Source organism: Diabrotica undecimpunctata, chromosome 6, assembly GCF_040954645.1.
Source record: "Diabrotica undecimpunctata isolate CICGRU chromosome 6, icDiaUnde3, whole genome shotgun sequence".
Taxonomy (NCBI): domain Eukaryota; kingdom Metazoa; phylum Arthropoda; class Insecta; order Coleoptera; family Chrysomelidae; genus Diabrotica; species Diabrotica undecimpunctata.
The window spans coordinates 17,857,435-17,870,383 of record NC_092808.1 but is presented as its reverse complement, the minus strand read 5'-3'; the positions used below and the strand labels follow the sequence as shown (position 1 = coordinate 17,870,383).

Genomic DNA, 12,949 nt, shown 5'->3' with positions numbered 1-12,949 from the left:
GGCTGTGTTAGACAAAACGTTTTCGGAATACATCATTCCATCATCGGTGTCTAGGAGTATGATGTATTCCGAAAACGTTTTGTCTAACACAGCCCGTTTGGGTTTTTAAATATATACCTTTTACAAAGGATTTTAATTAAGCTTTAGAAGAATTTACTGTTGATTTTAGAAGGTTTGATGTCGACTTATACAAGAATCTTGGGCAATCAAGGCCAAATAAAAGGTATATCGAGCGTTGAAGGAGAGCATATATATATATATATATATATATATATATATATATATATATATATATATATATATATATATATATGTATATATATATATATATATATATATATATATATATATATAAATATATATATATATATATAGCAGATCTGCCGAAGTACAAGGGGATCTCTATAAAACACGTCCAGTACAAAAAAGATGGCTTCCAGAGGAAAAAAAAGCTTTTTTTATTCGATTCACTCTCCAAGTAAGTAAACTTATTAATTAAATTAAACGAAAATTAATTAAATTAGACGATTAAACATCTGAATAATTAAGAAGTAGATATGGAAATAATTTAATTAGTGCATGTCGCTTACATTATAAATGAATTGTGTAACAATGAATATAAATATATAAATATATTTTTTACTTATTTATCTTAAATTAACAATTTTTTGTGTAACAGAATGTGAATTTAAAAATTTTAGAACTTTCGGCATGTGTTGTACTTTTTCAGTTATTGCTGGTGGCATATCTTCATTTTCTGTATAATAAGATATGTGGCCGTTTGGGTATCGATAATTTACGGTTTTACCTAAAACAAAGAGAAATTTACAAGTAGATTATTATTGTGAGAATATGGCCCATTACTCTGTCCTTAAGATATGTGGACCATCTAGGGCTAGGGCGAGCCCATTGTACTATCACTTAATATTTGTCAATTACTATAAATGAAGCTAATACACTTAATATGTATCAATTACTATTGTAACGAAATAGTACACCTCCGACGCGTGGTATGTGTCATAATTATCAGAAGGATGAATCTAGAACATACAATTGATGGAGTTCTCAATAGCGCCTGCCTTCGAGACGCTTTCAATGGGAAGTCTAGAGATGGACTACTCCAGATGATTCGAGAATAATACTTTTGGTATATATATGAACGCTGTTATGAGTTGAGTTTAGAGGATAAGATATTTTCGTGCTGTAAACTTATATTACATACATTACTATAAATGAAGCTAATACACTTAATATGTATCAATTACTATTGTAACGAAATAGTACACTTCCGACGCGTGGTATGTGTCATAATTATCAGAAGGATGAATCTAGAACATACAATTGATGGAGTTCTCAATAGCGCCTGCCTTCGAGACGCTTTCAATGGGAAGTCTAGAGATGGACTACTCCAGATGATTCGAGAATAATACTTTTGGTATATATATGAACGCTGTTATGAGTTGAGTTTAGAGGATAAGATATTTTCGTGCTGTAAACTTATAAATAAATATATCTACATAAATTAGAACCGCTCGTTTTATTGGTAAAACGCTACACATTTTTTTATATACAGCGGTCTTTCAGAGTGATTTGAAAATAGAATAGACATGACTTCGCTTTTCCTTGGAATTCCATTTGTTCTTATGCTGATCATACTTCTCACTAAGATTATTTTAGATATACTTTCATTATGTATCCTGTAGAAATGTTCTAGCCACCTTAGACTATGTATTTTATGTAGGTACTGATATCCCATTCCTTACATAGATCTGCCAGTTCTTCTTTTAATTTCCTCCTTCCAGAAACCTTTTTCCGTCATATATAAATCCGAACATTTTTCTTTCCTGTAACAGATCTGAAGATTGTTTTATAGATACTGGAGAGTAATCGAAATAGATTAGAAGTGATCGAGGTGTTCCTCGAAAATCCCGTGGACAGCACACATATCCAACGAACGTGTGTTAGCAACCATATACAAGGAGTGAGAACTTATCAACTCCATTTAAATACGGTCCAATACTTCGTTCATATAATGAGCAGGCCTAAATATCGCTTACTGCAGTTATCCATGGAGAATGGAGACCAAGGGAACAACAAGAAGGTGGAAAGTGGATGGAAAATGGGTCATAATAGAGAGAGTGGTTAATCCTTCAGGTCAAAATAGAAGAAAAACGCCAACGCTTGAAAACAAGCATGATCCACAAAGAAGAAGCAAAATCTGCCAGTGCTTGACAAATATTCTCTAAAGTACTAAGGCATATATAAATACGTACCGTCTACCTCCATCTGAGATCCATCATTAAAGCATACTTGTACTACTTCATTCGCCAATCGACTGGCAGTACCCACTCCTGGTACTACAATTTTTTTCTCCCTTGCATTAGAACTGTTTGCAAACGTTGATCCAATATTTGTACCTGTATATGATACTGTAAAAGATGGCTGAAATATATAATACATATGTCTGTAGTAAATATTATGAACTAGGATTCTGGTTGATTTCAATTTATACTCGATGAAAATTAATATTATAAAATAAAAACTGTTTTCTGAAGTTCCACAAAATTACAAACAAATTCACGACAACAGACATTAAATGAAGGATTTAATGTGAAACAAAAGCAAGCCGCACATGAGTTCAAAAAGAGTAGCTATGCTCGGTTAAAGTAATAGTATAACAAGCCAGTAAAAAATTATTTCAGTCCTTCGTTAATAGATGGCGCGATAAACCTATGGTAACACTCTTGTATAGTTCTAATTTGTCTTAGTATCTACTCGACATAATGACAAGCCACATCAAAATGGCAAACATGGGCGGAAGCGATTCAGATATTTCTGTGAGTTTTGACGATTCTAGCAAGAAAAATACTGAAGTTAAGTCGACGTTTGATGATAGTGACCGTGATCCTGACTATGTACAATCTAGAAGTGACTCAAGTGATGAAAATACAGCGGTATGTAATTTTTTTGTTAAATGTGGCTTGTGCCTTGTCGAGAAATGGGACCGCCTTGCAGTTGCACTATGAAGTGTAGGGAAAAGCTTTAGGACCACGAGAGCAATATTTTTAACAAGTTTTGAAACCTTGGTTCATGGGAGTTACAAAATAGCTACGTATTCGAATTTTTAAATATCCATGGACTTCAAGCGTCTAAGGGCAGAGTAAATAACATTGTTCACAAGAAGATAAAAGGAAATCTAGTGCCAGAAAGAGACAACAGAGGAAAGCAAACAAACCGTGTGAACAAAATATCTGATTCGGTAATACTAAGTGTTAAAAACCACATAAATTCGATTCCAAAGTATCTAGTCACTACAGTCGACAATATAATATACATAAAGTTTACCTGGACCATAACATGAGTATAGCCAGTCTCTATTCGGATCGATATGTTCCTTGGTGTAAAGAAGCGGGAATTGAACAAGTTAAGGAGCATACTTACCGTAAGATATTCTGTACCGAGTATAATTGTATACATTAATATCCAAATAAAGTCAGCAAAATCAGATAAAAACAAGACTTAACTTACACAAGTGTAAGACTCAGGCAATGTAACAATTACTGAAAAGCGAAACAGCCCGGTCCAAAATTGATAAGAAGACGTGTGTTATATCGTTTGAATTGCAGCAAGCGTTACCGATTCCCAAATTAACCACTGGTCCTGCATTTTATTGCAGGGAAATATGGATGTATAATCTAGAAATCTATGATTGTACGGAAGACGCTGGTCATATGTTTGTCTGGACAGAAAACGTTGGAAAAAGCGGAAGTGATGAAATTGCATCAATACCTACTCATAAATCATTTTCATAAATTATAAATACCTAGTAGAAAAAAAAATAACATTGGTTTTCAATAATTAATTTCGTTTCATAATTCTTTAGTTTAACGAAATAAGTTTAGCAAAGAAATTTTGTGAAAATTAGGAAAAAGGGTAATTTACAGTGTATTTTACTAATGACTTTTATCTTTATGATCAAAAGATGTTTAAAGTAGAAGAAAAATATATATTACCATTGTTTGTTGATGGTTTTGATGGTTTTCTTTACCAACAGAACCCATTGAGGTCGGTTTTCGGCCAACTATGATTGGAAATGAAGGACACGGTAAAGTAGAGAGCGTTTTTTCTAATAGTACACAGTAATCGAAAGATTGCTGACTGTGGCTCCACAAAAATTTTAATGTACCATTTAGAAGGCTACTTTTCGAACTTGGTTCGGACTTGTCGTGGAATTTGTTTCCAGATGCGTCGATTATTGTTATTCCCCCAGTAATAGATTTAGTTACTTTGCCACCTAAAATGTGTTTTAAATGTACCTAGATAAATATAAAAGTTCAGAAAGTGTAAGTATAATACTAAAAAATAAAAATCGTTCATTTTATTACAAGTAGTGTGCATTTGCATAATATATTTCTTCTTATTCTTGCATTCAGCGTCTGCTGTGGATGTTCTTGCATTCACGAAGGTTCAACTATCTTTCCTTGCATTAAAAGCTACAGGAACTCATTGTTGTGTCTTTAGAGACGTGGCAAAGAAACTCAAGTTTTCTCTTCTTTATAGTAAATATATAATTTCAGGTTCAATATTCAATCTTTCCAGCATCGATTGATTTGTGATTCTATTCGTCCATGACACTCTGGAACGCGTCTATCGACCTACATATCAAAGGTATCTATATTTTTAACACATTGGCTGCCACCATAAGAGTGTTAGGTAAGTTCCCCAGGTGCCAAAGGGAAAAATGCTTACAAAACAATATTTATTCATACAAATAGTTAATAATACAAAGTAAGTTTACATTCTTACAAATTTTTTTGAACAAAATAATAAGATCACGGGTGATCCTAATGGCACTGCAGTAACATATTACACATGTACGAGTATGTGCCACTAGTATCACCGGTGATCGTGAACAACTTAATGCTTTTTAGTGAAACATGTCACACAGTAAAATTTTTCGCAAACATTACAAGTTTGGGTTTCTTTTGAGCTTCTTTACTGCCTTCTGTTGCAACTATTTCAGTAACATTGGTTACGTTTTCTCTTCTTCCTATTTTTGTAGTTTTGGCGTCAATTGTAACAAGCATATGCTTTACAGTAGTAATAGCTTCAGGCATCCGACTGTAATTGACTAAACTAAAGATTAGCATTTCCCGAAATGAGATAACTTGCTGTTTTGGTGTGTTAAAGGAATTATATTTTATTAAACTATTGATGACAGCCGTATTAAATAAGCTTAAATTGCAGCTTTATGGTACCAGCGAACAGTTTTTCTCAGAAGTGAGAAATAGCTTGCGAATTGATCTGAGACGTCAACACCATCTTTTCCTTTGTTGTAGTCTATAATTGCTTCAGGTTTAATTATAGCTTCACCATCTTTCTAATGTTTACCTGTCTCTTTCATGTCGATTCCATGTCTGGTCGTCAAGAAGAGGACATCATGTTTATCGTGTCAATTGCCTAACGTATGGTCCTAAAGTTTTGGGAAAAATTTCAAAAGCATATAACTCTGACCACAATAATCTTATATTTTTATTAAATTATTCAACAATTTAACTTAACTATCCTTATTATAAATCAAAATTCAAATGACAGACAAGGAACCATTATTTTCGATTTGCCTAATAATTCACCTGACACGTTGCATCATCCTTTGGACGACCTCGGCGTCAATTTCTCTAATTTTTGTATATATGTGGCGTCTTAACTGTTCCTGATTTTATGCTTCCCATCCGTTATTATAGACTTTCCGACTTAATATTGCCCAGAACTCTTCAATTGGATGAGCCTGAGGTAGGTTGGAGGGATTGTCTGCTTTCGGTACAAAGGTAATGTTGTTAGTTTCGTACCAGTCCCTTGTGATCCTCGAGTAATGACATGAAGCAAGATCTGGCCAAAAGACTATTTGATGATTTGCATGATGTGTGTTCACAAACTGAAGCAATTTAGAGAGACATCTTTGAATATAAATATTTGCGTTTAAGGCTTCGCCTTGAACAACACCAATGTAGGGTTGTGAGATAAAGCCAGCCTCAGAAATTGCACACCATACCAAAATTTTGTACTCAAATTTTTTCTTACTTTTGAATTTTATTTCATCAGGTACATTTTCTTAATCGTTCGTATAAAACCCATCGTTACCCTTCATCTCAGAGTTGGACAAAGTAAAATATTTTTCATCGTCCATCACGATCAACTTGTTGACGAAATGCACTCGCCTTAACGCGCGGCAACATCTCGGAATTCTCTCTAATTGATCCTCTGTGTATTTTGGAGCTTTCCTTCTTTTCCGGTAGATAATGTTGTTACTCGGTAGGGTGCTGTATACTGTAGTCTTTCCAACATGAAATCTTCTGGCCAGTTTTCGCTGTGAGACCCCAATTTTGTTCTTAGCTGCTTCAATCAGTCTTGCCTCTTTATATGGTTCAAATCCGTATGGTTCATATAAAATATCAATTTTATAAGACATTTTGCAGAGCACAAACCAAAATATTCTGCTTTGTTTATTAAATGTCAATAACTGATGACATTTCAATTCCATGGCCTTCTTTGTTAAATGCATTTTGCTTCTCAATCAGACCAGGTGAAATTTTTCCCAAAACTTTAGGACCATACGTTATTACAATACCATCACGATGTTCCTTTCCAATTATATCTCCTTTTTTTAATTTTGCGGAAAGTATATCTTCTGGAATATATTTTCTGCTTTACGTAGTGTCCCTAATAAGTGACTATTAGCATCTAATAATTGTTTTACTAAAGGCACAGACGTGTAGTAATTATCGGTTATTACAACTCTTCCTCTTTATAGATAGTCTTTTGCAAAATCTAGTACAATTTTTCCCGATAAATCCTGCCCTTTATTAGCCATTTTGCCGGTATACATAATCATTTTTAGAGTATAGCCTGCAGGATTACATAATTTAAACAGTTTCAAGCCATAGCGCTGACACTTTGAAGGTATATATTGCTTGAAAAGTAGTCTTCCTCGAAAGGGAATCATACTTTCATCAACAACTAGTATTGGGCCATTACTACATTGTTGGGCAAAACGTAATTATGTCATTTCAAATAATTTTCTAATTTTATGGCAACGATCGTTTGGTAAAGCAGCCGTATTATCAGCAAAATGTAAGAATCTCAAAAGAAGCTGAAATCTGCTTCTGGTCATTACAAAAGAAATAAAAGTAAAATTATACAATGGTGACTTACTCCAATAATCAGCAATTTTGGGAAGCTTGACAATTCCCATATACATAACACAACCCAAAAATTTTAAAATTTCGTCTTTATTGGTAGGTTTCCATGCATGAATTCTGGATGATCTGCTATAACGTTGTGCATTTTTTACTTGCGCCGGTGATCCTTGTGGCAGCCAATGTGTTAAGGAGTTCCTTATTTAGTGTCCATCCCGTATAGGAGTATGAGAAACACATAACACTTAATCATTATGTGAAGTTATCTCAAAAACTAAGCATATTTATGCGATACAGACAACTAGCATTGCAGACTTCAAAGAAAGAATAACTACAGAAATACGGAATATTTCACCTCAAACTTAAGCAAATTTAGGGACGAGTGTTAACTGTTTTATATTGCCCACAACAAGGTGAAGTATATTTTGAACATTTATTTTAATGTCTTAAAAAACATAAGTAAATAATTTCAAAATTTCACTTTGTATTATTCATAATAGACCCTACATGATATAGTTCGTTAAGATCAGGTAATTAAGAAGCTTTGAAAAACATTATAAAGAGTTTTATTAAAAATAAAGATCAGGAATTAGCTACGCTAGACCTGCATGAATCTCCACGTATATTTAATGGTTATGTTTAAAAAACACACATTTGGATTTAAAAGATGGGTCCCATCTGTTTTTATAATTTTCTAAAATAAGGACACAAACAATTTAAAGCGACATCGGTAGATAATTCCGTTGTTGTACAAGATATTCAAAAACTTATTTAGAAAAAAACGGAGGCAATGATATTCTCCATACTTGGAAAATATGTGGAATTCTACAAGGTGATCAATAACTACGTGATATAGCAAACATACAATTTTTTAGCAAACAATGGGACACCCTATATATTTATTTTATTTATTTATTGATACATGCATTGCGTATTGTTATGGTTTATATTTTTTGTTGGTTACGTGAATAAAATTGAATAAAAATAATTTTGTTATATTATCACTGAATACTCTTACTTCGACTTACAAACATTGAATGCATTCCCGAAATTTGAAGAAAACTAAAAATATCTCGGAAAGTAATTAATTTAGGTGTATGGAATACTGTATAAAAATGAAAGAGAATTAATATTTCTAAAAAATAAAATATACGGTGATCCATTTAAAAAAAATTAGAAAATCGTAATTTCGTTTTGTAGTTCACCCTGTATACAAATTTTAGTCAATGATTTCAATTAAACTTATTTTAAAAACTAAAATATATTGTTTACTTTATTATATAAAATAAATAATTGTTTATGCATTTCTTCTTTATATACATGTTGATTTCATAGGGATTTCGAAATAAAAATGCTCATAACTTGTTAAATACTCTGTATAGTAATGCAAAACCCAATAAAATAAGAACAAGAATTATGAGAAGAATACAAATTTGAAAAAATATACAGGGTGTCCCATTTAGAAAAATGTATATTTGCTATATCACGTAGTTTCCAAGTATGGAGAATATCATTGCCTGTCTTTTTTCTAAATAAGTTTTTTGAATATTATATACCATAATGGAATTATCGACCGATGTAGCACTAAAAACTCACCCTATATATATATATATATATATATATATATATATATATATATATATATATATATATATATATATACAGCATATAAATAATGCTTAACTTAACTCAATAACGGAAACTAAATAATATTTAGAATAAATTAAAAAACAAAAATATAAATACCGTCATAAAAGCAAGCTTCAAAATCGTATAGGTTTTCCATCAGAAAACATTTCGCTTTGTCAGTGTAGTACGTCACTTTCGGCGTTTTAGCTTTCACTAAATCGACAAACGTTACAGCATATGCATATTTGCTCCACAGTTTTTCGGGCAAATTTTCCAGTCCGTAGATTTGATCAGCTCCTTGAGGGGGTACTGGGGCGGGTTCCTCACCAAGAGGAACTCCCCGACCCCCTTTTAATTCATACACAACTATCCTCATGCCATCTGGGGATATCCTATGAAATAAATAAAATAATAGATTTAACAAAGTCAACAATATGTCTCTAAGCTATATATGAATATACGAAACAATTCTATTGTAATGAGAATTAAACTCATAAATCGATTATTTACATTTTTATTTATACCTTTTTTATTTATAGTGCCACTATGCATTACGCCATGTTTTGAAAAATACCATTGTATAACCAATTTTAAATTTTCCTTTTAATGTAGTCAAAACTTTTATTTATATTTTGCATTTGAATGTTTTGTGTACCATTTGTTTTTAGTTTTTTACCTTGTTGCTACAATTAATAATAATAAATAAAATAATGATAATTTTTCAGTATATTTAATTTTTTTTATTTTTCAAAAATCTAACAGCAACAAATTTATAGTTACTTGTTATACTTCTACTAAATTGTAAATACAGTCCTGAATAGACTGTATTGATACACTGCGCGAACCGTATTTATACGCCATAGTACTTCATCGACTGACTGCGGCAACCGTGTTGATCAGCGCGGGCATGAAACAGCCGTACCAGAAACCATACTACTTTTATAACTAGCCGCAGTGAAAAGGTTAACAATTGCTTTGTTACATTCTATAAAATACAGCTCAGACTAAATTATATTGCTACACTTCATTGAAATCACTTTATTAAACACCAAGTATATTACAATACTTTACTGAGTGACAACTATAAACAAAACTCAAAATAAAACTGTCATCAACTGTCAAAAACATATATTTATATATATTTTCTGACGTTCCAAACTTCACTAGACATTTCATGAATTTTCGATGTCATCTTGAATGTTCTCGAAATACTTCTTCTTTTCTCTCTCCCTCTTCACATCGACACACAATTCGGTGACAACACGAACAGTCACTTCCCATTTTAAGAGTTATTAACAACAACCATCGAGTTAGAATCTATGGAGAAGCTATGAGCATATTAACGTGTGTATTAAAAACGGCGTAGGTAGGCGTAGCTAACGGTGATACCAATATGGCGGTGGGATCATGGCCGGACTCAATAATATTAAAACTACTATAAAAATATGACTAGTTATTCAAAAGATTTAATCATAATCTACAAAGTGCAATACATTTTTAATAAAGTATGATTTATTTATCCCGCGGTAAACACTAAAAACACGATATATTACACATAAAGATACATTAATACAGCCAAATACTATTAATTTATTCTCTGAAGTACGGGCCATTACTTTGTTTACATATTTGTATACTAACCTGTAGAACGTTATTCCTGAAGATTTTTTATTAACATTGCTTCTGCTACTGCAACTACGTTGAGAACAAGAAACCATTATTATGCACTATCACAATATATTATTACAGTTTCTATAAAAGTATTATAAAACTAAAAATATTCGAAAAACAACAAACGTAAATAAACATATACGATCTGTCAAAAGTGTCAAAACAATATGGCCGAAGTGAGGTCGTTTTTAGTCACGTGATGCCCTCTCCATAGATTCTAACTCGATGACAACACATGTTTTGTAGTATATCTCAGTTACTACTGTAAACGCCACATAGGAAGATCCAACCTCGCGCATGTGACGTGTACCGACTGTATCCGAGGTGCTGGACAGTGGCGTGATTATGCTCTTTATATAATTAACGTCACCGACAGTGTTCCCAAACCTACCGATAAATCGGTAGATCTACCGATTTCGACGTATTTCTACCGATCTACCGACACAGGCTTAAATTCTACCGATTTTTATATTCAGATAGAAATTTTTACTTATTCTTAAATTTGAGAAGAAATATGTAAGAGACAAAACAATTTTTCTTCCGATACGTGTAATTTGCATTGAGCATTTTTGTGTATTCACGAAAACGTGTGAAAACATTCAAAAATTTATTCTTAAATGATACCTAAGCGGTACTTTACAAAGTACATGATGTCATAAAAGCTAATAATGCAATAAATGAATCCAAATCCATTGTGATCCCGACCGCTTGGTTCTGGGAATTTGTCAAGTTAGGAACGGAACAACGCATAGTTAATCTAAGCTTCCGAGTGCACCTCACATAAAAACTCGGTAGTTTGTTTGTTGAATAATATTTCCTTGTAAAAAGGTTTTATACTTGAGTTTTCGTTTCTCGGATAAGTATTCGATTCCTAGTCACAGACTCATTTAAAGATTTAAATTTCAGTCAGTTGAGGTTTGTGAAGTCGTAACTCGTAACGTCGTGTTATTGTATTAGTAGCGTAATTTTTTATTGTACGCATAACAATAATTTAATAGTTATGTCGTCAAGTTCTGAAAGTGATTCAAACCTAGGTGAAACAAGTAGCAGGTGTCTATTTCAATATTTCATTTAGTTTGAGATTATATTATATGGTTTAAAATAAACATGACAAATAAAGTTTTTTAAGTCCTCTTTTTTTTTCTCTCGTCTACTTAGTAGAATCCAGACCTTAATATTTATGTAGTATATGTACCCAATATAAATGTGACAACTTCGTATTTCCCACTTCGTTACTGTTGGATGTTACTGCCAGCCAAGTGCCAACGTGCCAGCAGTGCCAACCTTCTCGTTTTAAGTTTAGTATCTCGGTTCTCATTTTTTTATTTTATTAGATTTAGATGAATAAACATATTTTATTTTTTCTTAAATAAACGAATTGCAAAACATTATGAAATTTAAACAAAATAGTATATTTTGAAAAATCTACCGATTTTACACCACAATCTACCGATTTTTTTAACAAATTCTACCGATTTTATTTTTTTAAGTTTGGGAACACTGGTCACCGAATAGTTACCGCTGAGCTACTCACAGTCTGACAGCGTTGATAAATATGTAAGCAAGGCGCTCGGATCGAATCGGTACGAAAATAAAGATTTGCGCTGGATTTTCGTAACTGGCGCCTACTGTAGTAATATTTTGGTGCATTTTAGGATATATGTTTCATTGGCGATTCAAACCACCATCCCGTTCTGGTAAAAACAAAGATTTATTTTCCTGTCACTTCAACTGCTCCAAAAATAAAAAGAAATTATCCAAACGCTGATTGAAACGTTTACAAAAAAATCATCTCAGAAAAGCTACCAATATTCTTCTTCTTCACGTGCCATCTCCGCGACGGAGGTTGGCAATCATCATGGCTATTCTGATCTTAGATGCTGCTGCTCTGAATAGTTCAATTGATGTGCATCCGTACCATTCCCTCAAGTTACGCAACCATGAGATTCTTCTTCTTCCTACACTTCTCTTGCGCTGGATTTTCCCTTGTATAATCAATTGAAGTAGGTTGTATCTCTCATTACGCATAACATGCCCCAGGTATTGCAGCTTTCGTGTCTTGATGGTTTCCAATACTTCCATTCTTTTGTTGATTCTTCTCATGACTTCGTTGTTTGTTACATGCTCGGTCCATGATATCTTCAGGATTCTTCTATACACCCACATTTCAATATTAGGCCCTAATATTACCAATATTAGGCGAGCAATATATCTGACAATATTATAGATACAAGAGAAAGTATCGACACGAATGCACCCAAAATTAAGAGTCTCATACGTGAGACACACTATATTCCTACAAAACAAGTAAACTATTTGTAATCGATACTCCCACAATAAATTCTGAGCAAAATAGAACAAAAAAGACTGCTAAGTCAATATAAAATCAATATCACAACAAAATACAACCGAATCTGTCCATTCTCAGGATATGCTCAGCTCAGGAATATTTT

At 32.7% G+C, this 12,949-nt stretch overlaps 1 protein-coding gene across 1 annotated transcript in view; it reads right to left on the bottom strand.

Moving 5' to 3' along the window:
- Positions 1 to 554: 554 nt before the first annotated feature.
- SAK (polo like kinase SAK) overlaps positions 555 to 12,949 on the bottom strand; it is a 32,954-nt gene continuing 20,559 nt past the window's right edge. Inside the window, exons 9-12 of the mRNA XM_072534354.1 lie at positions 8,943 to 9,217; positions 4,014 to 4,294; positions 2,274 to 2,442; positions 555 to 808 (exon numbers count right to left, since the gene is read on the bottom strand). Of these exons, the coding sequence (XP_072390455.1) occupies positions 648 to 808; positions 2,274 to 2,442; positions 4,014 to 4,294; positions 8,943 to 9,217 (886 nt within the window). The 3' untranslated portion in view covers positions 555 to 647. The remainder of the gene's footprint in view (positions 809 to 2,273; positions 2,443 to 4,013; positions 4,295 to 8,942; positions 9,218 to 12,949) is intronic.